Source organism: Sus scrofa, chromosome 10, assembly GCF_054392235.1.
Source record: "Sus scrofa isolate SSC_HxYL_T2T_F1_AM1 chromosome 10, Sscrofa_HxYL_maternal_Yorkshire_Landrace_v2.0, whole genome shotgun sequence".
NCBI classification, from domain to species: Eukaryota; Metazoa; Chordata; class Mammalia; order Artiodactyla; family Suidae; genus Sus; species Sus scrofa.
This window is the reverse complement of record NC_139392.1, coordinates 19,064,112-19,091,682: the sequence shown is the minus strand read 5'-3', so window position 1 is coordinate 19,091,682 and position 27,571 is coordinate 19,064,112. Positions and strand designations below refer to the sequence as shown.

Below are 27,571 nucleotides of genomic sequence, written 5' to 3'. Positions count from 1 at the left end.
AAAAAATGTCACCTTGGCGGAGTTAGGACCATGAGCAGCTCCCCGGGCGTGGCAGGTCGTGAATGTTTCAGAAGTTCAGCCGAAACAATGTGGATAATGAAGCCTTCTGAACAGGCTAGATGCTTCCCGTCCGAGGTCGCAGGCCAACGCAAGCTCATCCTCATCTGCTTCAGGGCCCAGGCACAGAAGCAACCTGGAGGGAGGCGCCAGCCTCGCAGCAGCTGCCCCGGCCAGAAACCAGTCATTCTCTTTTGAGAATTCCAGTGGACACAGATTTTTAGAGTATGACATGCAAAAAATTTTTCTTTTTTTTTTTTTTTTTTCTTTTTAGGGCTGCACCTGCAGGCATATGGAAGTTCCTGCGCGGGTCAAATTGGAGCTGCAGGTGTCAGCCTACGCCACAGCCACAGCAAAGCTGTGCCTGTGACCTGCACCGCAGCTCCTGGCTATGCTGGCTCCTTAACCCACTGAAAAAGGCTAGGGGTCAAACTCACATCCTCATGGATACCAGTCAGGTTTGTTACCACTGAGCCACAACGGGAACTCCCAGGCCTGCAAAATTAAGTTCTTACAGCTGGAGGCTGGGAGAGCTTTAGTGAAACCATTCCTGAAACCAGAGAGTTCTCTCCAGGAGAAGGTTGGCTGTGGGCTGGGTGTGGCTGGTCAGCCAGGACCCTCTGAAGATAGCGCTCGCTGAGCTGGGGGCAAAGAGCAGCCTTACTCCCCTCCAGGGCTCCCTGGAAGCCAAACCCAGTTCATTTCATGGCACAAGAGAATCTAATGCCACACTTGGGTGGGAGAAGCAGGCCTCTGGTTTAGATATTCAGTGGAGAGCTTGCGAGACTGGATTCCCGCCTCCCCTTTGAACTCTAGTATTTGCTCCTGAATGCCGACACTTCTGCTACCAACTTTCTTTTGTCATGTTCATATGAAAATAACTCCAAATGTAATATTTGAGTCTCAAAGATCCCTTTCGAGGTGAGCCAGGTGGGCCAGGCATCAGATAGAGCACAGGATGGTCAAATCATTTCTGTTGCTTCAGGCAAGGCAAGAAAGACCTGCTCTTTTTTTTTGAAGGGTTTTGAGGGTTTTTTTTTTTTTTTTTCCAATGCGTTTTATAAAAATTTTGCAATCCATTTGGCAATTACCAAGTTTTTAAATCCCTGGAAGAGCTTTCTAACTGTGGATGGTCCATGCTAAGATCCGAGCGGGCTGTACAGATGGGGCGTTAAAAGGCAAACCCCACAGGGTAATGATCTGGTCCAGAACGGAGAGCAGAGCGCCACGGGCTCGGAGCTGGTAGACGAGACTCTCCACAAGCCGAGTCCAGAGCTTGTCCTCGGCCCCCAGAGGCCCGGAGCTCCTTGCTGGCCATGAGTCGCAGTCCCTCCCGCCACCTGGAGACCCGTGGCCCTGACCTTTGGCTGCACCTCCCCGGCCCCCCGACAAGGAACGGCCCAGACAGCTGTGTTCTGGCCTGCGCTCCCCGGAGGAGTCAGGGAGAGAGGAGTGAGCAGCATCGCCCAAGCCGTGCCTCTGCCAGGACCCTTCTTTCCAGTCGGGGGAGGAGGGGGCAGAGGACACCCTGCCACTGCTGAGGCCTGCAATCTGCAAGGGAGTCTGCCGTGCACCTCCCAGCCGCCCCCCTCTGACACTTCCAATGTCCCTTTGGTTAGGCTGGCACAGTACCCACTGTGCAGATATGGAAACCTAGTCTTCGAAGCGCCTTCAGTGACTTGCGTGGAGCCTAAGGACAGTGACACACATTCTGCAGTCATTCGCCGTTCTTTCTGCCTCCCAACCCCAAAGAGGCTCTCAAACTCCCGTGACCTCCAGAATCATCCCATCAGCTTGTTAAAATGCAGACTCGGGGGCCCTGCTCCCAGGGGTGCCCCGCGGTTGTGTGAGAGGAGAGGCCAGAACCGGGTCCTTTACCGAGTTGTTCACAAGCCTGATGACTGCGACGCAGGCCACGTGGCTCAGCAGGCGGCCTCGGAGGCAGGCGCGGTCTACTGGGTCCGAGCTCAGTGGCGTGGCCCCTGAGAGAAGAGACTCCCCAGGACCCATTTGGGCACGCGGTCATTGTGCAAAAAGAGGGAGAGGCGATGTCTCATCATTTTCATTTCCAGCTGCATTTTTCCCATTAATCATTCTGAGCACTTTCTGCACATCGTCCCCCGGGTCCTCACGGAGCACCTGGGCGCGAATCCTAATTAGAGGCTGAGGCCCGGCCAGGCCACGGACCCTCATTATCCTAACAAACTGCCTGATGGGGGGGAAAAGCCCAGCCTCGCTGCCAACAGGAAGGGAAGCAACTTGGGGAGAAAAGGTTTCATCCATTGTCCACACTCGGCTGGATGCCTCTCTCCTCCTTGATCCCTGCTGGAGACCGCAGACCCAACCTGGACAGGGAGAGCCCCGATGAGGCAGGCAGGGCGATGGGGAGCCTCAGGCTTGGGCTCCATTTGCAGCGCCCCTACTTGCTAGCTGGGTGGCTGGATTAAGCCTCCGTTTGTTTCCCTGCCTGTCAGACGGAGACAGTCATCAATCCTGCAGGCTCGCTCGTGGGCAGGGAGATGTAATGCATGTTCAATAATCTGTGTATTGCTGCCAGGCCCTCCGCAAGCCCTCCGGATCTTAGCTCAATTATCCTGATTTAGGACTAGAGGCTCCTGCTGCATCCCATTCACAAGATCTCGCCGTTTCCTCCACCAAGTCAGACTGTCCACATCCTCCAGGAAGCCCCCAGGCCACTGCAGCCCACCCCACCTGCCGCCTCCCGCGCCTCTGGCTCGTGGTGCCCGCCAGGCAGTGCCTGCCCTCCGCGAGGCTTGGGGATTCGTGGTGGATCTGTTCTCATGCACAAACTTCGGCCCCCTCAAGATGACAGGTGAGGGCCCACACTTCTGTGTCCCCCACCCCCGCGCCCACTGTACCCAGCACCCCCTTCAAGCTTTCCCTCCCAGCCTACTCGCCGAGCAGCAGGACCCCGGGGGGAATTCAGCCTGGCAAGACGCAGCTAAAGACCCCACGCACCCCAGCGTGTTCTCTGGCAGGTAAGCCCACCCTGCAGGGTACCTGGGCTCGCAGGCGTCCCACCTCTTCCGACAGGCTCTGTCTTTCCTGCAGAAGCTGGTTCTGCTTGTTGAGGAGCTGCACCAGCTGCTGGGCTGTGGCCTGGCCGTGCTTGTCCAGTTGCTTCAGCCTGGAGAAGAATCCAGAATGAGAGATGGGTCCCGAGAACAGGGGGCAAGGAGGCCTCAGGGAGCAGTGGGGGCAAAGACAGCCCTTGACCTTTGTGCCACTGTGTCCTGGGCTGGAGGGACGCTCCTGACCTTGAACCATGAGCTGCAAGTCACAGTGAGCCAGACTGGAAGCCTTTGGACGCGCTGGATGAGGTGAATGGAACTGTACCCAATGAGAAAGGGAAGCGGAAGCCGCCTCAGTGCAGATGAAACTGAAGATATACTCAAACCTCAAACTCCCCAAGGCCAAAGATGAGGGGCCTAAGTGCCCCCCGTGGTCCAGCTGGAACCGTTCCTGCCAGGCTGGAGCAGCCGGCCGCCCTGCCAGGGAGGGGGCAGGGACGGCGGTGACACTCACTAAGGGCCTTCCGTTATTAATCACTCAGTCAACCACGAGCTTCAGCATCGCTGACCAGATGTCTTTAAAGAGCCTAAATTTGTCATTCTGCTGCTGGGCTCTCCCCTCCAGACTCGCTGATTCACTCCAACTATTACCCTCATCTGTCCACAGACGGCTTCCTACCGCACGCACCCCCATGGCAATGGAAGCCTAGCACTAAATTCAGACTTGAGTAGCCACCCAGAAGTGTTCTGGGAAGAAGCTGGCCATGCCCTAGGCCTTCCTCCGAGCAAAAAGCACCAGCATAACCCTGGGTTGTATTTTCACAAGGAAAGGATTTTAAAAGCGCAAATTAGGGACCGAGTGGCCAACAGGGACCTGCCATAGAGCCCCGAGAACTCTCTCCAGTGCTCTGTGATCATCTACATGGGAAAAGAATCCGAGAGAGGACGGATGTGTGTATATGCATGGCTGGGTCGCTTTGTTGTACAGCAGAAATGATCACAGCTTGTCAGTGAACTCGACTTCAATCGACTTAAAAAAAACCTCAAACTGCGCCTCAAACTCCAGGCTACAGTCCCACACCGAGTCAGAACCCTCGAAGACTCTTTTGCAGACACTGGGCTCAGCCTGCCCTCAGGCTCAAGCTCTCCTGAGAGGGGGCTCTGAGCACAACTAAAACCCGCAAGGACAGATGTTTGGGACTTTGGGAGATCTGGGCAGCCTCGCTGAGTAACAGGGACGTAGCATCTGGAGAAGGTAAAACCGGAAAACCTAATGATGATCCAGAACTTGACTCACGCTCTCTGCGATCCTTCGGCCAGGGGCAACCCTCCCCATTTCCCAGAAGGCACCTGGCCCACCCCCTTCTAGACCCTCCAGTGGGTTTTGCAGCTGGTTGGTCCAGCTGCCCTGGAAGGCACACTCACCCCGGACCGGTGTTGCTGGCTTTTCAGTCTGCGTTCTGCTACCCCTCCGCAAGGTGTCCTACCTTGCAAGGGTGCGAGGGCTGGCACTGAGGATACGCGGGTCTTAGCAGGCACTGCGCAAGCTTCTCCGGTAGGGGCCTGCTCTGACCACGCCCACAAGCCTATGCCCCGCCCCCCGCGCCCCTGCTCCCTGCCGGAATAGCTCCGTTCTTCCTTTCTGTGTCTGTAGCTGCGCAAGGCCAGGTTCAGGGTCTCTCTCGCCCCGAGCCTGGGCTACAGAGGCTCTCCGTTCCCTGAATCTGGCTGGCGCAGAACCCAAGAGCAAGGATCTTCCATCCAAGCGCCAGCCCTTGCCTGCGGCCCTACCGTATATAAATCCCATTACCGCCCCCTGGCTCCTGTTACTCTCCTCTAATCTTGGAAGAGAGAAAAATAAGTTCCCTCCAGAGAAGCCATTGCAGCTTTGGGACGCCCAGTCCACTCCCTCTGCCACCCGTCATGCCATTCCATGGGGCAGTCTTTCCCGGGCACATGGTCTCCAGACCACCTCACTAGCATCACACCAGCAGAAGTCTTCCTCCATCACCATCTCAGCATGGAAAGGCCGGCAGGGGCAGCGGCATTCCGCCCAGGCTGACCCACTCATGTGGGCAGCTGCTCTGCTCGGGGTGCTATGGAAGATGCAGAGATGTTGCAACAACCTTCTTCCTTGAGAAGCAGACAAATCTCATGCTTTGATATTTGAATCAGACAGGTGGACAATATCCTCCTTAGCAGCTGAGTTCTGTAAACCTTTAGGTAGCTAGCCCTCTCCAATCAAAACCTGGGTATGGGGAGAGCCCCTGGCTCAAAGCCAGCAGCCCCTTGGCTTCATGCTTGCTCCAAACAAATGAAACAGAAACATGGGATAAACAGATGACACCATTAAGGCTTAAAGGCAAGAAGGAGCCAAGACGAAGTTCCCGTCGTGCTCAGTGGTAACAAACCCCACTAGGATCCATGAGGATGCGGGTTTGATCCCTGGCCTCACTCCGTGGGTTAAGGATCCGGTATTGCCATGAGCTGTGGTGTAGGTCGCAGACTCGACCTGGATCTGGCGTGGCTGTGGCTGTGGTGTAGGCCAGTAGCTGCAGCTCCGATGTGACCCCTAGCCTGGGAGCTTCCATGTGCCATGGGTGTGGCCCTAAAAAGACAAAAAAAAAAAAAAAAAGAAGAAGAAGAAGAAGGCGGCACCAGGAGTGGCCATCCTCTGTGTGGTCCCTTGCCCTGTGCTGCGGTCACTGAGATGACGTTCCTGCTGACTGATGGGTCGGGTGTGTATCTGGGCTCCTGAAAAGAGTGGCTGCCTGGTCCAGAGCTATGGGCTGAGCAAAGCCTGTTCTCACTGCACCAAAAGCTGGCCAGGGGCTGGCCACACCGGCTTGCCACCAGAAATGGGGCCAGTTCCTGCCTAGACCCACCTCCAGGGGGGCCCTGGGAAACTCAATGAGGCTCAACTGGTAGTATGCTACACCCTGTGGGCCTCGGGGCCCTGCAGCAGCGACCAGGAGCACCCAGGCCCCACCCCGAGCATCTGAATCAAGGCCCTGGATGTGAGCCCCGCTTCAAAGCAGGAAAGCAGCTGCTCAAGGTTTTCCTGCAGAAGCACCACTGAGCCGGGGGAAAGTCCTGCCTTCCTTCAGGAGGCCAGCCCAGCGGGTACTATAGCTTCACCGCTGAAGAGCCAAGGCTGGATTCACTTTGACTCAACTTGAAGCCTCCAAGCAGTTCCCCTAATGATTGTTTTTCTCTCTTTAAATAAATATACTTCCTCTTTTTTCAGAGGCAGCCTCTATTATGTTGCCCCATATGCAGCAACGAAGCCAACCACACGCTCAGAAAAGGCAAAAACAACAAAGCCAAACTCACATTTGTTTTTTAAAAAATACAGCCCAGATTTTAGATGAAAAGGGACTGTGTTAAGGAAATATATTGCAATAGCAGCTCTCTCAAGGCCAGTTTTGATTACTGGGAAGACTTTCTTTTAATTAAAAAGGTATGTTTTAGGACAGCCTTCCCCAAACACTGCACAGCCCAGCTTACATTGTGCGTGAATCTGCATCACCCAGTCAGTTAGAAGAGGCTCCTTGGGGTGTGTCCTACTGACTCATAAATTGTCTTCCACCGTCCATGGTGGTCCCTGCTCTCATTTTTGTTGTCCTGAGTTCAGCAAACCGCAGCTGCTGAGGAGAGCTAACTCCTGAGAGCTGACATTCACTGAGCCTCTGAGCTGCTTCCTCTGCATTGATTACCTCATTAGAGTTCACTACAGTCCTAAGAGGTCGGGGCCGCAGCAGGATCGTCCCATCTCACAGATGAGAAAACTGAAACCGAGACGTTCGGTAAACGTGCATGACGTCGAGCAATGAGAAAGCGGTGGAAAGCGGAGGCGAAGCCCGCCCGAGTCGAGGCGTCCTCAGGCACCGTGATGCCTGGGGATTCATGGAGCTCACCCGGCAGAGCAGCCAACCCTTAGTCAACACTTCCCATGGGTCAAGAACCACAAAAGAGCCCTCCCTTTAGGGGCCTCCCAGCCAGTGAAGGAGACAAGAAAGTGCTGCACAGAGGGCACTGCCAAGCCACGAAAGCACTGGGCCCTCAGGGCAGGGTCGAGGTCCAGGACGGCTTCTGCCCGCTTAGGGAACACGTCGCCACAGTCGCCATCGTCTCCTGAGGGCTTCGCCTCTAACCTTTCGGTGCTCAGGGCAGTCCCTTACCTCGAGGACGAGGAAACAGGCATAGACAGGATCTATGACTTGTCCAAGGTCCTTCGACTGGCAGGCGGGGATGCGCTCTGGCAGGGGCCAGGGGCAGGGCCTGCCCACTTGGGAGGTGGCACTGCCAAGGCAGTGGTGCCGGGGAACCTCAAGCTGGGCAGTGTGGCTTGACCAGAGGCCGAGGGCTGCTCGGAAGGAGGCAATGCTGGACCCAGTAAAGCTTTGAGCCAAACTAACAAATATGGCCATTAACCAAGAAAGAGAGGCTGGGAGGAGGGCCAGGCCTGGAGTAGGAGTTCTGGGGTCAGGGTGCGGCACCTGCAAGACCCACCCACTCACCCAGCACTTGTTCGGCTTGGGACCAAGGAAGGGTCCGGCTGGATCTCCAGCTGTGCCAGTCAAACCTGCTGAGAGGTGAGGCCAGGAATGTGCCAGGAGAGCCTGGCAAAGATTGTCAAGTTTGTTAAAAATACAGATAGCCGGGCCCCCACCTCCCACCAGCCAGGAACCTCTGCTGTAGCAAGAGGTCCCAGGCCAGGCCTGGGGAACAGCCACATGCAGAGGCCGGCAGCAGGCAGGGGAGGCAGAGGACACCGTGGATGCAGGAGAGAGGAGACAGCAGCGGGGCACTGCCTCACATCCCCACCTGCCACCTGAGTGACACTGGACGAGTCATTCATGGTGTCTATGCAAGAGCCGATGCCGGGGCACAAGACAGGAGACTGTTCTGGACAGGGGCGTGACTGAACTCAGGGAGGTCGCAAGGAACTGGTGGAGGGCCTGGAGGAGAATCCTCGCGGCAAAGGGGGCTGGATCGAGGGGCAGGAAGGCACCCGGGCAGAGGTGGGCCTTTCTCCAGAGGCAGAGGGCGGGCAGGCCAGGTGAACCGAGCCTTTGCGAGCTCTGGCTCAGCAGCCCCCTTACTGTCCAGGAAGAGGGCAAGAAAAAAGGTACAGCTGTGGGGTGACGGCCAAATCGTTGCTCTGAAGGGTGAGAATGCAGGCCAGGGGCTGGGACATGGGGCCCAGCTGATGGGCTGCCTCTCAGGCAGACATGGGCATCCGGACCTGCCCTGGATGAGCTGGCCCCTCTCCAACCCCTGCAGGGCCTGGGGCAGTGGCCGGCGCCTGCTCTCCAGCCACACAGACGCCTCGCTGCTCCTTCCACCTATGACCAGGGTCCCCTCTGCTTGGGACACGGCGCCTCTTGATTTCACAGGGCTAGAAACTCCTTGTTCCTCCTGTGCAGATTTTGGCATCACTGTCCTTCTGAGAGGTCTCAATTTCTTGTTCTGTCTGGGCCCTTTGTTTTCAGCCACTTCCCCTCCAAGGCGTGAAGCAGGGCTGCACTCAGCTGACCTGGCTGAGGACTTTCCAGCAGCCCCTCCTGCTAGGAGGAGCTGCCGACCGCACAAAGGTTCCACAGAGCGGCAAAGAGAGATGGGATCAGAGCTCCCTGGTGGCTCAGTGGGTTAAGGATCTGGTGTTGTTGCTGCTGTGGCTCAGGTTACTGCTGTGGTGGGGGTTCGATCCCTGGCCTGGAAACTTCCACGTGGCACACCCATGGGCACATACCCCCCAAAAAGGAGGGGGATGTAGAATCATCAGATTACAGAGCTCAATCCCTAACTTGGATGCTCCAATCTCAAGGCCGATAGCTCCTCTCCCAGAGGCCCCCAGACACGCTCCCTGTCTGCACCACCCTGTCCTGATGCTCCAGGAGTCACGGCCAGGCCAGGTCGGAAGGCCATCCCCTCCCCCACCTCCAATACCCTAGCCCGGGTGCCCCCCTGCCCTCACAGGGCACTGCAAGTCCACAAGGAAGGAGACTTCCAGGCCACGCTGCACCCAGGCTGGGCCGCTATCCTGATCGCAGATACAGGGCCCACTTCCTAAGGACTGGCCACCACTGGGCAGACGGGAGCCTCGGGGAGAAACACAGCTGCACCCACGCTGGGGTAGAGCGGTCAGCACGGGCTCACCCCTGCAAAGCTTCCCAGGGGTCACAGGCCGGTGGGGGTAGTGGTTACCATGGGAACAAGCAGGCCCCGGGTGCAGATACAATGAAGAGAGCCTGGCACCGGGGCGGGGCCCGAGCACATCTCTATTGGTCCCACAGGGACGCTCTCCACCACACCCCGCCTGCACCATCAGAACCAACATTTCAAAAAATATATGTGTATGCATGACTTCAAGAGAAGATGGAGCAAGTGGTGAAATACAAAATGACTTTATAGAGCCGAGTGGGCTGGGAAGATCTTATGCAAAACAGAAGCAGCGCAAGCTGCCAGCTCTGGTCCTGTGCTTCAGACACTCATTTGCTATGAATACTGTGAATACATATATTTAAATTTTTGTGTGTTGTATGTGATACATACAAAATATATGCAGTGTCTAAATCAGTTAGGAGGCATAATAATCAAATGAACACTTGGGAACCTGGTGCCAGGCCTTCGGGGCCACTCCTTCTGTATTTCTCTCCAGCTCAGCCCCTACGTATCCTCCTTAACCCTAGCAGTGGCCAACGTCCTCATGCATAATATGTGTTTCGAATCACAGGTTTTAGTTCCACTCAACAATGAACCTAGGAGTTTCCTACAAACTACTGCAGCTGTTTTTTTTGGGGGGGGGGTGGTTAGTGGTGGTGGTGATGGTAAAATGTCTTGTCCTGAAATGTTTTCAGACCAGAATCCCCTCCCTCCCTTGGGCACTGCCTATAGTAAAGATTTTCCTTCCCCCTCTTAGATTAGTGTTCTCAGAACGCTCAGGCCCACAGTCCCCCAGGGAGAGGGGCCTCCTCATGGAAATGAAGAATACTTTTCAACCAGCATGTGGACTTCAGAGGTGCAGATACTGTGACTGCAAAATATTCGCTCAGTTCTCCCCTGTTCCCAGCAGAGCAGTCTGATTTATCCAAGCATCTACTCAAGGCCAGGAAGCACTGCAGGCATCTTCCATTCATTCACTAAATTCGTCCTTCAAATAGTACTACACCGTGTTATCATCTGCGTTTTGTGCATGAGAAAAGCAAAGCACAGAGAAGTTAGCTGACTGCCTAAGTTCAGAGAGCCAGGATTCACAAGCCACCAGGGGCGGGCTCCTCCCTCTGCCCCCCTCTGGCGTGGGTGGGACCACCCCGAGTGACCTGGTTCTGAATCCTCCTGGCCTTCTCCCTTTCCATCTGCATGGCTTCTGGAGATCAGTCCCCAAACCGTGTACATCTCTCTGCAGCCTGTTCTACTGCTTCCACCCACCAGGGCCCTGATCCACCCCAGCTTCAGTCACTGCCGTCTGCCTCTCCCTCTCAACAACGAATTTAAGGACGGGAAGGGGATCCGGTTCAGCTCTCTGCCTCCAGCACTTAGCAAGGTGCTAGATAAACGTGTCAGAATGAGCAAACCACTTACAGTGGACAAGATTTATACCAAACATACGACCCTAATTTCATTTCTTTTCTTTTTCTACCTTCCTTCCTTCTTTGCTTTTTAGGGCTGAACATGTGGCATATGGAGGTTCCCAGGCTAGGGCTTGAATCAGAGCTGCAGCTGCTGGCCTACACCACAGCCACAGCGATGCCAGATCTGAGACTTGTCCGCGACCTACACCACAGCTCACGGCAACACTGGATCCTTAACCCACTGAGTGAGGCCAGGGATCGAACCCGCATGCTCATGGACACTAGATGGGTTTGTTATCGCTGAGCCACAACTGGAACTCCAAGACCCTAATTTCATCTGTGGTATAAGTACACTTTAATATGTAGTAACTTTGTCCCTGAAAGAACATAATGTATAAAAATGTTTAAGCATCCTGTTGAAATGTGTCACTTAATTAAAATAATCCTAGAAGCGATGCATGAGTGCTAGATTTGGAAACAGGAGACGAAGGTTCAGAATCCTCTCACAAACTACCTGTTCTGCTTGGGCAAGAGGCCTGAGCTCCCTCAGCCTCAGGTTCTTCACTTTAAAAACTGAGCGAGGAGTTCCCGTCGTGGCGTGGCGGAAACGAATCTGACTAGGAACCATGAGGTTGCGGGTTCGATCCCTGGCCTCACGGTAAGGATCCGGCGTTGCTGTGGCTGTGGTGTAGGCTGGCAGCTGTAGATTAGACCCCTAGCGTGGGAACCTCCATACGCCACAGGTACTGCACTGAAAAGACAAAAAAAAAAGAATAAAAAATAAAAACTGAGCAAAGAACACCTCCTGACCTCCTGAACCAGAAAACCTGGTAGGGGTAGTCAAGTAAGCAGCCCTCTGGGTGATTCTGATGGAAATTCTCAAGTTTAGTGAGAAGCACAGGTACACTGTGACTCACAGTTATCCATCACATAACAAAATGGGTTCTTCTGGAGAGTAATTTTTTTCTTTTTCTTTTTTTTTTTTTTTGCATGGCTCCAGTTTTGATCATCAAAACAGCCAACTCCCTAAATGAAAACCATGCTGTCTACTCCCAAGTTTTGATGTCAGTCTTAAAAACACAAGCTAGAAGCGGGTCAGCAAACTTCACACCACAGGCCAAAGCCAGCCTGGCCCACTGCCTGTTTTTGCACTATCTGTAAGTTAAGAATGTTCTTTACTGGAGTTTCTGTCGTGGCTCAGCGGTTAAGGAGCCCAACGAGTATCCATGATGATGCAGGTTTGATTCCTGGCCTTGCTCAGTGGGTTAAGGATCCTGCATTGCCGTGAGCTGCGGTGTGGGTCGCAGACACAGCTCAGATCCCATGTTTCCATGGCTGTGGTGTAGGCCAGCAGCTGCAGCTCCAATTGGACCCCTAGCCTGGAAACTTCCATATGCCGTGGGTGTGGCCCTCAAAAAAATATATATATATATTTTTTTTACATTTTTAAATGATTAAAAGAAAATTAAAAGGTAGTATTTTGTGACGTAAATTTCCATTCTGTGAAATTCAACTTTCACTGCCCCTAAATAAACTTTCACTGAAACACAGCCATGCTCGTCCGCTCGCGTATTGACTATGGCTGCGTTTGCACTGTAACAGCAGAGTCGGTAGCTGCAACAGAGACCATATGGCCACGGAGCCTAAAGTGTTTATTACTCGACCCTTTAGAAAAGAAATTTACCAGCCCCTGGGCTAGAAGATGACTAAGTTCTCTCTGGGCTCCAAACTCCTACAATACTACGACTTTACAGAATTGTCCCATGCTCCTGTCTTCAGTTATGGCCAGGTAACCAGTCATAACAATATAGGTTGCCCAAGTTGAAGTTTTTAGTTTTTAGTTTTTGTCTTTTTTGGGGGGAGCCTCACCCACAGCATACGGAGGTTCCCAGGCTAGGGGTCAAATCGGAGCTAGAGCTGCTGGCTACACCACAGCTCACGGCAATGCCGGATCCTTAACCTACTGAGCAAAGGCCAGGGCTTGAACCTGCATCCTCACGGATGCTCGTCAGATTCGTTTACCGCTGAGCCATGATGGGAACTCCCCCAAGCTGAAGTTTTGAAAACCCCATTCCCCTAATTACTGGTCTAGGTAATTAATTTGGCAAATAAGCCATATTAATTTTAAGTTGTATACTTTGTTCCAGTGCTTAAAAATTGCTTCTGCATTTTAGAAAATTCCATCTCATTAATGTGGTCACACCGAATCAGCACAATTACGCCACATGCTTAGGAATCTGGGACCTGTTCTAGCCCATTATCCTCACTTAGGAAATTCAGGCACTTTCAATGGCTGGGCTGCTGTTTAAATTTCCTTTGCCTGAATCTCCCCTATTCAATAGTGATTGAAATGGAGTAATTCATTCTAAGAGCCCTGCCATTCTGGGGAAAAGTTTACATTTCTAATAAAGGGAATTTACATTCCTGTACGGCCCCTTTAATTTTTCATTCTCTCAAATTTCCATTGAGCCCGTGCTGCCTCTTCAATACAGCAGGCGGCTGCATCGGGGCACAATGGGGAAAAGACCCCTGCTCCTGTCTCCGAAATGGTCAGGTCGTGTTAGAGAGGAGACGCACCTTAGCATCATGGAGTTCTGCCCATTACAGTAACTCTGAGGCCCAGAGAGCACAAGTGACTTGTCCAAGGTCACACAGAAAGTCTACGGTAAATCTAGGACTGAAACCCATGGCCTTTGACTCCAAATCTAGTGCTCTGCGCCATCCAAATCCTTTTTAGAAAAAGCCTGACTTTGCTTCCATACCAAAAGAACAAGGATTGCGGCAAGAACCTTAATGATTTTTATTTTTTCCATTATAGTTGGTTTACAGTGTTCTGTCAATTTTCTACTGTACAGCCAAGTGTCTGAGTCACCCACATATATACTATACACATTCTTCTTCTCCCGTTATCCTCCATCATGTTTCAGGCAAGAACCCTGAGAAAGGTGACACACTGCCAAGGTACTAGGAAGTGGCTGACACCACCATTTTCCAGCCCCGGGGCTGGGAAGAGGAAGAATCCCTAGCCCAGGGCTTTCCCACCTAGCTTGGGGAAGAGAACAGATTTGGCTTTGCTGTTGCTCTTTTTGAACTTCCACTGGACTGCAGATCAATGGTTTTATAAAGTTCAATAAAAATGCGGCTGCACGGCCTCCTTGCTAAACGAGTTTCTAAACACTCTCCCTCTCTATTCTTCCCTTGTCACGGACCAAGTTGAGGTCTCCTCAGCTGGAAACCACACCAACTTAGTTCACAGACTGGTGCTGACATGAAGGGTGCAGGGGAAGGAGTCCAGAAGCTCCAAAACCAGCTTGGGAAACTCTCCGCGGGCCCCGGTGCCAGCAGGCAGCCGGTGTGCACGGAGGGCCCAGGCAGCGCCCTGCAGCCCTGATAATGCCACCAGGGCTTTCTGCTGGACCAACTGTGAACACACAGCTGCCTCTAGATGGGAGGTACCATTTCCCTTCAGGTCACTTAGGAACATCTGCTGTGTCACTACCTTAATTTTTTTTTTTCCTGGTCTTTTTAGGGCTGCACCTGCAGCATATGGAAGTTCCCAGGCGCTGGGGGTTGAATCAGAGCTATGGCTGCTGGCCTACACCACAGCAACGCCAGATCCAAGCCTCATCTGTGACCTACACTGCAGCTCACGGCAACACTGTATCCTTAACCCACTGAGCGAGGCCAGGGATTGAACCCACGTTCTCATGGATACCATTCGGGTTTGTTGCCCCCGGTAAGCCACAACGGGAACTCCTACCTTGCAGTTTTAAAGTGCAACCTGTCTGACCAGGCTGAGCTTGTCACCTCTTTGGAGGATGTCCATATAAGGGGTCTGGACCATGAAACTGTAGGGACAGGAGCTACTGTGGCAAAAATCTTAGAAGAACCTAGGAGACCATTTGCCTTAAGTCTCAGATACCTGAGAGCAGAGTCATGGCGAGCACAGCCTCACTGTGCAAAGGAAAACAGGATGGAGGAATGAAGACTGCTGAAAATCACATCTGCAGAGTAGCAACAAGCCACCCCTGGTTCCAGGGCTCTGAGAAGTGCCAGCAGAAAAAGCCACACCACCTCTCCTGCTGCACCCAGCCTAAACTCAAGCCTGAGCACTCTCTTTCAAAAATTAGTTATTTGGGGGAGTTCCTGTTGTGGCTCAGCAGTAACAAACCCATCTAGTATCTGTGAGGATGTGGGTTCAATCTCTGGCCTTGATCAGCGTGCGAAAGGATCTGGCATTGCCCTGAGCTGTGGTGTAGGTTGCAGACACAGCTTTGATCCTACACTGCCAGGGCTGTGGTGTAGGCCGGCAGCTGTAGCTCCAATTCAACCCCTAGCCTGGGAACTTCCATATACTACAGATAGGGCCCTAAAAAAAAAACTTAGTTATTTGGGAGTTCCCTGGTGGCATTGTAGGATAAGGATCTGGTATTGTCATTGCAATGGCTCGGGTTGCTGTAGTGGCATGGGTTCGATCCCTTGCCCAGGGAACTTCCCCATGCTGCAGGTGAGGCCAACAAACCCCTCAAACGAAAACTAGTTATTTGGAAATACACTTGTGCTTAGAAACAGTTGCACAGTGTGGCGTTGCTGGAAGATTCTGTTCTAAGGAGGTCCACTTCCTGGAGCCCACAGAGACACACACCCTGCAGCACTGGTCCTGGGAGGCAACAGCTTCCACACTATGGGGAGGCGTGGGAGCCTCGAGTTCCCTCATGTTTGACCAGCCCCAGCCTGGGAGGAGGTCAAACTGGTTGCAGGAGTGCGATGAAATAAGAGTGAGCCCATGGCAGCTAAGTCAGCAGATTTAGTCACTCGGGTGCATTTACTGTCATACATTGAACTGGGTTTTAAGGCAAAGTTATTTGATGACTCCTGGCCATCCACAACGAACTGTCAATGCCGAGAGCTTTTATTATTTAGCTCCTCTTCAGTCTACACCCAGGCAGCCTCCCTGCTGACCCTTGTCAAAGAACCCCATCTGCTGGTTGCCACGGTAACTGAAGGCGGCCAATTGAGCTGAACAGAGTGACTCAGAAATAAAACCTGCAGCCAAAGGAATTCTGCGCAGAGTAATAAATCATTTAGTAAAAGGGGATCCTCTGCACAGTGATGAGTGTTGGGATAACTACGATGGCATCACTCTTCCAGCTAGAAGGTCCATGGCAGAGCCGAGTCATCAGGCCTGCCGGAGGGCGCGTTTGGTTTCTCATGGGCTCCGACGGCAAAGTCAGATCCTGCCCTTGTATGTGCCATCCTGGGGGAGAAGGAACCAGCTAAATCAATTGTTTAATGTTCGGGCTGCAGAATTCTGAATTTTAAGAAATGGGAAGAGAACCAGTCTAGGCTTCCAACACGCCTTAGTCTTTTTTTTTTTTTTTAAGTAGGACAAGTAAACAAAATGTTCCATGTAGCCCAGGAAACCACTGTGGCCTTGAGGGAGGTGGCAAAGAGAACACTATTAAGATGGCTTTGGAATCAAAACACCTAGCGCCATCTCTTCGTCATCAATCAACTTTGAGGCGCTCCAAGCAGAAAGCATCTACGGACACAAGACACGCCATCCGTGAGATAGCAGAGGAGACGGGCTTCAGCTCAGAGGGCCGAGAGTGTCACCACAGGACGGGCTCAGGGAGAGTGGGGGCTTGGAATAAGAGGGGGCAGAAGAGCAAGCCAAGGAGAGGCTTGGGGTGATCGGAGGCAGCAAACTGCAGTCCCCTGCCGTGGACTCAGCGCTGTACCAGAGGCCCTCAAGGGACAGGACGCAGTTCCCAGTCATGGCCCCCACTCCTGGTGAGCACCTGCTCTGTAGACTGGGAACCCCTGCAGATCACAGTGCCCAGATACTAAGAAGACAAAAAAGAAACCCCCAGACATGCTAAATCATCCATACAGCACTTATCTGTGTAAGGCAGTTCCCTAGTGGCTGTGATGGGAGAGGCAAGGTTCAGAGCAGTAGAAACAATTGCCCCAACAACCGGTCACAATATAAGGTGGCGGGCTATGGGGCACAGAGGCAGCAGGGCTGTATGCTAGGGGATAGGGAGGGGCAGCCTTACCCTGCACCCTTTTAAGAGCACCCCACCCCTTTAAGAGGTGTACAGGCAGGACCAATATCCTCCCCAACTGTGACCCACAGAGCAACGAGAGGACCCTCTTTCCCAAGTCCCCGCAGGGATCATTTCCTGCTTTAGAAAAGAGTAACTCCCAAACACAACGTAGGTTTTTTCCCCATCTTAGATACCGCCATTATAAGGCTTCGTCTTTTTTTTTTTTAATTATAGTTGATTTACAACGCTGTCAATTTCTGCTGTACAGCAAAGTGACCCAGTTATACAAACATATATATATATATTTTTTTTTTCTCATATTATCCTCCATCATGTTCCATCACAAGTGGATATAGTTCCCTGTGCTCTACAGCAGGATCTCATTGCTTATCCACTCCAAAGGCAATAGTTTGCATCTACTGACCCCAGACTCCCAGAGTCATGTGGAGAGAGTTTTAGTGAGATTCCTAGATGGCGTTAGGGGCGGCTGTGCACGCAGGGACGAGCCTCGTCTGGTGCCCGCCTCGTCCAAAGAGCCCACCAAGCAAAGCCCTCCCCCTCGGAGCGCATCGGGAATCGCCAGCCCGGCTGCCCCCCAGCGCTGGGCAACGGTGCCTCTGCGGGTTTGAGGGTCGGAGGGGCTCCACGTGCGCCTCCGGGCGCTGCGCCCCCTCCAGCTCCGCCCAACCGTCCCGTGTCCCGCCCTCCCCGCCCTTCGGCCCGGCTGCCCCGCGGCCCCAGAACGGGATGGGGGGGCGGCGGGCGGGCCGCGGGCAGAGGGGCTGGTGCCGGGCATCTGGCTCCGGAGGCTCCGCGGGGGCTCGCAGGGCCTCTGGACTTTGGCAGAAGGAGAGGATTAAGCCGAGATGGCAGTTGAGGGAAGGAGATGGATGAAAGCTTCATTAACTCCAAGCTCACGTCCCAATTTCTTTCCCCTGAGAAGCAATGTGAAAAAAGTTTGGTCTCCTTGTGATGGGAAGTGCTGCGTGATGGTGTTTGCTCTTCTTACCTTTTAATTCCGTATTTGTAAACAACAACAAAAAATTAATCACTGTTTGTTGACCATGGAGGACTCAATTTTTAATTAAACAGGAAAGGAAAATCTTGGCTAATAGAGAAGCTGAAGAAATATTACAACCCGTTTAAATATCTATGTTGGTGATTAAGCTTGTCATATGACTTAATTGAAATTGGCAAATATCTTAAGGACCCAAAGAAATGAAAATTTAAAAGGTGCTGGGTATGACATATCTTCATTTTTTCCTCCCCTTCTCATCCAATAACGAAACCGACTTTTATAATCCATCCTAAATGGTGCCATGGAAGACAGGACTTCCTGATTCCATAAAAATACCTTGGGTACTGCTCTATGACACAATTGTTCATGCCCGAATTACTGCTCCCCGCCTTACAAAGTTACCATTAGTTTCACTTCTAGACCCTACTTCCAATTCTTTGTCTCTGCTCACTCTCCCAAATTCTCCTCCATATTTCAGTTCCCAGACACTCTTGAACTTTTGCACATGCTGCCAGTTTGAGCCTGCACAGAATAATCAGTATATTAATTCCACTAGGAGACAGTGAGATTTTTCTAACACAATCTGCGCAACCTGAACTCTTTCCTTCAGAAACACTTTGCCTTTAAAAAGCAACTCCCAGCATGAACCTCATAAGAAGCGACATGTAACAGACAGTGCATGTGGCGCTGGGCTTGCAGCTCAGAATTAAAAGAGAATTTTTTACTTTGTTTCTTTGGTGCCATGTGCATAATGTACATGTGGACGAAACTGACATCAGACATTTAAAGCAGAAACGAGTGGGGGGAGGGGGGACGTGACGGTGGCGGGAAAGAAAGAAAATATGTTGATAAAAACAGTAACTTCTGTTAATCTACATTTTTCAGTTACTGTCTTAATTAAGAATGTTAGGAAATATGTTGCAGTTTAATTGCATTGTTTCAAGAAATTCTAATGCTGACAAATTTGGGACCACCGTACACTTGGATGGTAAAAGGGACTGAAGGAGTAATTTCTTCCAATTGGTGGATAATCAAAATTGTGTTTTCCGCAGACAACCCCCTGCCCCGATCCTAAATTCAGAAGACAAAGTAAGAACAGCCTAACACTTCAGTATGAAATGAGTTCGGGGGGCAGTGGGGAAGGAATGTGTTTTTAACCTATGTATATCAGATAGGAATCATTTTTTAAATATAGATACAAAGAAGTCACAAAAATGAAATAGCACGTGATCTGAAATTTTTCCAGTAACACTGTTATCCATATCGGAAATAGCTGGTTAGGCAAAAGTCAGTAACAATCTCTAAATTATTCCCTGATGACCTCAAGACGGTAAAAATCATTTGCCTCAGACACAAGGGCATAAACGTAATGACAGATTGAAGACATGTTCAGGTTTCCAGACTCTGCTTTTCCCCTACTGCAGCCCAGTCGCACACGCTCTAGGCTTCATTTCTATTTGGGAAAGTGGGGGGGGGGGGAACGTAAGACTGCATCACTACAAAGCAAAATAAATTACAATGACTTTTCCTCGCTCAGAGTACCACTGACGGCAGTTGTAGGGGACACGGTAGCCTCCTATTTCCTACTGGTTACCACGGCCAACTCATTTGCAACCTGGATGTTGTGTTTCTTCCTTGACCCCAAGCTGTGGGGCCTGTGCAGCTGAGCTCACTGCCTGTCAGAAGGGAGGCGAGGACTCAAACTCGGCAGGAGGTGCTGCTGTTCTGGTCCTCTGCTCCCTGGTGTGCAGCACCCACCAGGCGCTGAGCAGCGCCCCCCACTGACGGGACCGACCACTTCATTCACACCGCTTGGCCGATTTGGTCAGATACATGGACCAGTTCTTTGACTATTTGTTTCGCCTTCCATAAACCATGATTGATGATACACTTGGAGCTTCAGAATTCTCTGTCCCATTGAGGAGGCAGGCCAAACTTTTCTAGCCCCTGAAGATAAAGGCACTGTATGTGCAATGGCCCTGAAATGAGACGCCAATAAGATCTGTTTGCCCTAAAATGTTGCTGCAACGTCCAAAGAGCTCAGTTAAGAGAACAAACTCGAGAGATCTGCTCTCACTGGGAATCCTCGTGGCTCCTTCTGCCTCAAGCTCTCAGAACGAGAGTGGTTGGAGAACTTGACCACTGCTCAAGCACCACCAAGGTGCTGCCGGTATCAGGGTCGCCATTCTTAAACTTCTATTTACATTTTGTATTAGAGACCAGGTCTCGGATTGCTGGGGAAATGTACGTGTGACCTCAAATTCCAGATGGTTCACTGCCATAGAATTGGAATAATTTTTTTTTTTTTTTCACATCTCACAGGAGATCCAAAAGAGTAAAGGGACACGTCTCTCATGCGCTCAATGCCTGGGACCACAGAAAACTCCTGGCTGAGGAAGAAATGAAAGACTCTCCGTCTTTGGGGGGTTTCTGGAAATTCTGGTGGGAGAGGGCATATTATCCCCCCAGTAGCCGGGCAACCTCCCCAGAAAGGCCTTTGTCAGGCTGCCCTGAAGGCTGTGGTGTGTGGAGCCCGGACCCCTGCGGAGGGCGGCGAGGGGATGCTGAGCTGAGCGGGGACTGGAGCATCGTTAATCACCAGCTCTGACGGACGGACAGCGAGGAGAGTTCAGGCGGACCCAGAGGCGGGGAGAAGCCACGAGTGTGATTCTAAGTTGAAAAGTTCTGAGTCAATTCTCCGAGTTTAGAGAACATTCAAAGAAGAAGACACAATACTGGGGGAGGGAGGTAGAGGAGAGAGGGGGGACAGGGAAGCAGTACCCGCCTGAGGGCCAATTGCCTCTCCAGCAGCGGCAAGGCTGTTCCCGGGCTCGCAGGACCATTTGTTCCATTACACAATCTCCTGAAGCCATTTAGAGAGAGCTCAAACAACTGCCTGTACCAACACGACACATGGCTTCCCAACCCGACTCTTTGCTAATCCAGACGCTCCAACCATCTTTCTTTAAGATGCCATATGGTTGGCAGAAGCCTGTAGATCTAGCAGCACATCTGCTTGTGCGTTTCTTCTTCCCTCCATCCCCCCCAACAAAAGAAGGATAGAGAGGCAGACCAGGAGGAGGGCACGCGTGTCTACCTCTGCCCGGGTCCCTGTTTCTTTTTAAGGGCTTCACGCAAAACTCTAATGGGGATGATGGGAATGATTCGGAGCTGGATCTTTTTTTTCTCCCCCCTAGGCAACATGGCGATTTATTTGCTTGTCATAGATTTAAACGAGATTAGCAAAACAAAGGATGGATGGTCTCCTTTCTCCCCCGGGGTGCTTACTGGGAAACCACTTCAAAGCTCTCCCCCTGGGAATCCTTGTGCTGTGGAAGGAGGGGACGGCACCCTTGCCTGCGGCGATTTCTCCTCTTCTTTTCGGTCAGGGAAGACAGACAAGCTGAGAAACTAGCAGATACCCAGAGCCTGCTTTGTTAGCAAGCACGTGCGGCTGTATGCTAATGAGTCGGCACCGACACGCTGCTTTTTTGGTATGATGAGCAAAGATTGTTGACACTGTTGAAATCCTGGCTCTCCTGGCCTGTAAGCACACGGGCTGCCTCCTTGGAATCTGGCCCCCAGTAAGACAGGCTGCAAAAAAATAATACATTTTCTGCTCTCCTGATGACTGAAATCTGGCCATTTGCAACTTAGAGCAGTTGGGCGAGGGGGAGGGGGCATTAGAAAAAGATTCTAAAATATTCTATGGAGCGAGGAACCAAAAAGACACAGGTGAAAATTATGGGTCTCTTCAACAGAAAGTTAAACCTGGTAGATACCTGTGCGTGATCAAGGCCAGGATGGTGGCTTCAGGAGCGAAACCCCTGAAAAGTGAGGGTGAGAGGCAGTTACTGTAGCCTCGGCCTCCTGCGGCAGCTGGGACGTTCCTGCCACCCCCAGGCACAGGACACTCTGCAGATGAGGCAGCCCCATCTCAGTTACAGGAGAAAAAGCTTAGCTTCTGATCTTCCTGTAAATGTGTCAGAAGCTTAGGCTGGTTGACCATACCTGGTTTTCCATGTCTGTGGAAATAATAAGGCAGCAAAAAAAGCAGAGCAGATATTCCGCTGTTGCAAAAGTGGAACCTTTTTTCGTTAAGTCAAAGAAGAGTGGGGTCCACTCCATCTTTTGTGTGCTGAGCATGAAATATCCCTTCATCTGCCCAGAAACTCTAAGAGACAGGTATGATTATTACAATTTAACCAAGAAGGAGACTGAGGATTAGAGAGGATTTTAAAAAGAAGCAAAAGACCCCCAAACTTTAGCAAAGCTATGTAGCTAGGAACTGCCAAGCTCAAAAGCCCATGCCTATCGCACGACAGTCCAATGGGAGGCAGGTGTGCAGCTATACTCATACAGACAGACATGAGCTCGTGGATGTGCCTAGGGTCAGGTATGCAGCCCACTCTTAGCTGGTGAGCTAACAGTTATAATTAGCATGCAGGCAGGAGCATCAAAGAGTAAATTCCATTTACTTGTAATCAACAATATGAATGAAGATTCATGTAACTGAAATCTAAAAACATGAAGTGACTAAAAACCACTGAGCATTACAATAAAAATATCAGAATTTATCCATTCAAAAAGGATGCCCTTAAAATTATTTACCTTGGGAAGAGCATATGGATTTCAACCACATTGCCATCACCTAGGACTGGCCAACGTGTTCCTTCTTAGCCTAGGGCTTAGTAGGTGGAGACATGTGTAGGTTTGCAAATGAGTGTGTTTTAAGTGCATTTCATCAAAATCATGTGTTAGCATAAAATACATGCAGTGTATGCTACAGTCCTCAGGGACGATTCAACAGCTCAGAGTAGATATGAGCCTGATCCTATTATCCACAGGAACAATAAACTGTCATTAACAATTCTATTACAATCACTGAGATGTGGCTACGTAGAATGAGAAGTTTAAATTAAAAAAAAAAAGATATATGTTAAGATCTAAGCAGGATCCCAGGCAAATTCTTCTAAGCCCGCATCATTTCCAATATCAAATGACACTCCTGACCTCACTGGATTGTTGTGAGGATTAGAGATCGTGTGTAAAGTGCCTGGCACTTGGCAGATTCTCAATAAATGACAACACAGTCATTATTATTATTATATTGAATAGAGGGCTTCGGAGCACACAGAAAGTGCTTTCGTGTACGTTAATTAGCTCATTCAACTCTGAAAACAGCTCTGCAATGTGAGAAGTTTGTCTTCTATCTAATGAATGAAATAATTGAGATTCAAAAATAAAATACATAAAGCAATAAATAATATGCGCTATTATGATGATTGTTAACTATTTACTGAGCCCTTTCTCTGGGCAGTTACTGGGAGGTGCTTTTCTAGCCACTTTTAACATCAGAACAGCAACCCTTTGAAGAAAGTATCACTGCTACTATTATGATCGTTTTATAGACAAGACACTGAGGCTAAGAGCTGCTGCCAATGTCTTGCCTAAATTCACAGTTAGTAAGTGGCAGCACTTGGAAGACAATCCCAGGTTTGTCTTCCTAAACCCATGATACCAACAATAGTTGTAAACTAGTAAAGACAGGACTAAAAGCCAGATACCTCTGGTTAAAATCCAATGCCCTTTTGTCTGTACCACACTGCCCCTTGGGTGGGACTTACCTAAAGCTACTGCACATGTGACAAGCAGATTTCCTAGCCTAACAATCCTTGTCCTCACCAAATTTCCATGTATGCTAACAAATTCTACAGGTTCACGGTTCAAGTGTCATAAACAATTCACACTCACACGGAACCTGAATGCGGGGTGCTCCTACACACAGTGAAAAATTAAAGCAGTGTTCTTGAATAAGATGGCAGGGCATGCCGTACGCATTTGAACGCATCGCACACATAAACACACACCAACAAAGCTGTCGTTGTATATTTGGAAACTAATTTAATATCCCTGAAATTGTCAGTATTTTTTTTTTAATCAAGAGAATAGTCTTTCCATAAAAATTAACTATCAATAGGAGGTTTTCAAATCAAAATTATTTTGCTAGGGGTACTAGAACATTCAGAGGTTGCTCATCAGATGCTGACATGAAGAAATGGGAGTGGATGCAACTAAAATCTGAATTTATGGGTCACATATATGCTTAACCAGACACCCCTCTCCAGAAAAAGCCACGGCGCTGCTCTCATGAACTCCCCTCTTGTTTCTTTCTTTTCTTTTCTTTTCTTTTTTTTTTTTTTTTTTTTTTTTCTTTTTTAGCGTCTCACCTGCAGCATGTGGAAGTTCTCAGGCTGGGGGTCAAATCAGAGCTGTAGCTGACGGCCTACACCACAGCCACAGCAATGCCAGATCCGAGCCGCATCTGCGACCTACCCCACAGCTCACGGCAACACCGGATCCTTAACCCACTGGGCGAGGCCAGGGATCGAACCCACAACCTCATGGTTCCTAGTCGAATGGGTTTCTGCTGAGCCACACTGAGAACTCCAATCCCTTCTTGCTTCTGATGCAGTGGGACAAAGGGGCTGTCACCTCAGGTGGGCTTTTCTTGATCCCTCTTCTTTCTCCCTCCCTGTATCCTCTTTATCTGTCTGGACCGGGACTGATTTCTGTAAGTCAAGTTTCCTAACTCGTTTCCTCCTCTAGGACTACAGCTTCCAGGATCCTCATTTCATCACTGACTTCAACCCAATTCAACATTGAATGAGATTTCAAACAAACAAACAAAAAAAAACAAGAGGAGTTCCCTGGTGGCTCAGTGGCTTAAAGATCCAGCATTGTCACTGCCGTGGCTAGGGTCACTGCTGTGGCATAGGTTCTGTGTCTGGCCTGGCAACTTCAGCATGGCATGGGCTTGCAAAAAACAAAACAAAACAAACAGAAAAAAAAAGAAGGGCCTTTGCTCTCACTTCAGTGCTTCCAAACTCACAAGCCTTGGATCACATTTTCAGTCGAAGGTCAACTGCAGCTTCCAGGAGGGTCCTGGAATTTAGGGCTCTGTACGTGCATGGTGACCCACGGGTTTCAAACGCCAAGGATATAAATCTCAAAGGCTTCTCAAGAGTCTTCTGGAACGCCTCGTTATGAGGCAGCACTGGGGTCGACCAAGACCTGCATGTTAACTGTCCCACGAGAATGGCGCCAGGTGCGCCCGAAGCGGACCTTTTAAATGATCCATCCTGCATTAATTTCATACACTAGAGTCACCCTGGGTTGTAGCATGAGAACAAAAATACCATTTTATTCTGACTTTGCTAAAGGGGTGGGTCAGACAGCCGCCCCCCACTGGACAGGAGTGATGTCCGGAGCCAGCTGCTCCACCCGGAATAGGACCCATGTCGCTTTCACTACCTGGAGCACAACACAAACTGTCACTTCCTATTACACCTCGGCCCCTGTGCTGAGCCCGTGAGCAACGCTCGTGTTGGCTGAGCACTTGCTATGTGCCAGGCCCTGTTCTGAACCCTTCTGTGTAACAGCTCATTCAGTCCTCTTAAGAACCAATTCTCCTAAGGTAACAGAGGAAGATGTTTAGGCTCCCCTTAAGTTCCTGGCCCCAAACCATCAGCACAGGAAGTAGTAGAGCCAGCATCTGAAGCTAAGCCATCTGGGTTCAGGATGCTCGATCTTAACTTCCCTTCCCCAGGCTGACATTCTGTAGGAAAGGGTACAGAATTCCCTAGCCTACCAGTCATGGGAATTTGGGAACATTTAGCCTCTTTGAGTTTGAGTTTCTTCAAAGTAGAACATAACTTAAACAACACTTGGCCCCTCTACCTAAGTCAGAGCATGGGTGTATATTACACTCTCTCACATGTTTCCTGCTTTTCTTTTCCCATGTGTAGAGGTTGCTTCTAGGCCCAAATGGGTCGTGACCACCTTGAGGGGACAGGCCAGGATCTAATATACTTTGGTGGCTACCACGGCCAGTTCCCACAGTTGGTCATCACCAACTTCATCCCAGCATCATACATGGCCACTTTGGATGCTAACTGGGACGCCCAAAATGAAAAACCAAGGCTCCTTTGCTTTGCTGGTTAAAGACAGGGGCAAAGACTTGCTCATACTGCATTTGGTGTTGAAATGCCTTTTCCAAAATAGTCTCAGACGCATTGAAAAGGCCATGAAGTTACCCAGCCCCACTAAGACACGAAGTGACAGTCTGACCTGGAATGACACAGAGTGAAATGAATGGTATCTTCCCTTCTGGAAGCCCCTGAGGTCAGGCTTGTCACCTGCCCATGGGACACAAGGATGTCAGAAACACCACCACGGCACCCGTCTTAACACGGCTAACATGCTGAGAAAGGTGTCAAGGTTCTAGACGTAAAAAGAAAAGCTGCCTTTCAAAAGACAGGAAAATTGTTAACACCAATGAACAGCTGTTTGGGAAGAAAACATTTATTTCCCAAACCCAGACAAAGCTCTATTTATTACATTTCAAAGACGCTTAAATTACAGTGTCTGAAAGCTATCTTATCGTGGGCATCTGTGACACCTCAACCATCCAAACATCTGAAAGGTTCAGCCAAAAGAAAGACTTCACTCTGAGAAAGATTTATAGAGAAAAAGTTCTTTTTTCCCAAAGGATCAGGTGAACAAATCTACCACCGTGTAGCACAACCAAATGAGTGCTAAGTTCTAGCACTAAACTGGATGGAAATCCAATCCAATATCAAATGCAAAAGTCATCCAGAGACGTTAACATGTGCTAATTTTTTTTTTTATTGCTTTTTCGGGCCGCACCTGTGGCATATGGACATTCCCAGGCTAGCGGTTGAACTGGAGCTGCAGCTACAGGCCTATGCCACAGCCACAGCCATGAGAGATCCAAGCCGCATCTGTGACCTACACCACAGCTCACAGCAATGCCAGATCCTTAACCCACTGAGCTGAGGCAGGGATAGAACCCCACAACCTCAAGGATACTAGTCGGGTTCGTTACTGCTGAGCTATAACAGGAATTCCCAAATGTGCTAAATTTAAATCGCAATGCAAAGTTCACCATCCCAGGGTCTGTTGACGTGGTTGGGCTCACCCTGGTTCTTTGGGCACTCCACTGTCCCAAGTGCCAGGCCTGCCCTAGGCGGTCTGCAGGAATCCCGGGACGTTCTCTGTGCTCACTGTGCTGGGCATGGCTTGGGCTGGGATTTCTTTCCATCAACCTTGACCCTCCCGGGAGAAACCAGGGTTCACCCACTGACTAGCCTGCATCTGGCTGCTTCTAGGCATTTCCAGAGAATGGACTGTCACACCCTGGCTAAGGAAAAAGAAAGGAAATCTTATTTAGTTGGGCCTAGGAAAGGTTAAACAATGAATGAATCAAGGCGCCAGAGTGGACCTCACTGTCACAGTCTCGTGTAGACGTAAATCTAAATCTTTTCAGCTCATCATCCCAGTCGATTCAATGCAATAAAATACAGACCAGAGTCTAGATTGGAAAGACTCCAAAACATCAACTATAGAAGCAAACTACTCTGCATCATTGCCCGGGGACACGTACAGGCACCTGCAGTGTCTGTTTCCCTCCCCTGGGGTGAGCTGACCTTGAATGTGGGGGCGGGGCGGGGGGACGTCCAGCAGGGGTCGTGACCACGCTGACAGCGTGCGCCTGCCTTTCTCCCTCCATCTCCTTCTTGTTTCTTGTTCTACCTTTTACTTCCTACACACCTCACCGGGTGTTGTGCTGCTCAGGGAGTTAGCAAAGGCTTGTGATTTTTCTAATGAAAGGTGTTATGGTGTTATGTAAATACACAGTATTATTTTGTCTTTATTCCAGCATTACTGGTTTGAAATAGTTCCGTGTGTGTAAATATGTTGAATAATGTGTAATAATTGGATTTTTTTTTTTTTAGTAACTCCCTGGCATCTCGG

General features: G+C 50.4%; 1 protein-coding gene across 18 annotated transcripts in view; it reads right to left on the bottom strand.

Moving 5' to 3' along the window:
• The window catches only part of SDCCAG8 (SHH signaling and ciliogenesis regulator SDCCAG8), a 247,588-nt gene that overhangs the window by 6,053 nt on the left and 213,964 nt on the right, over positions 1 to 27,571 (bottom strand). For 16 of the 18 annotated variants that reach the window (XR_014817478.1, XR_014817477.1, XM_021064178.2 and 13 more), the window contains one exon: positions 3,079 to 3,205. Coding sequence is in view for 16 of the 18 variants with exons in the window: in XM_021064178.2 (XP_020919837.2) it covers positions 3,079 to 3,205 (127 nt within the window). In the remaining 2 variants the exon portion in view is untranslated. The remainder of the gene's footprint in view (positions 1 to 3,078; positions 3,206 to 27,571) is intronic. The other 2 variants (XM_021064174.2, XM_021064181.2) reach the window with 1 other exon arrangement.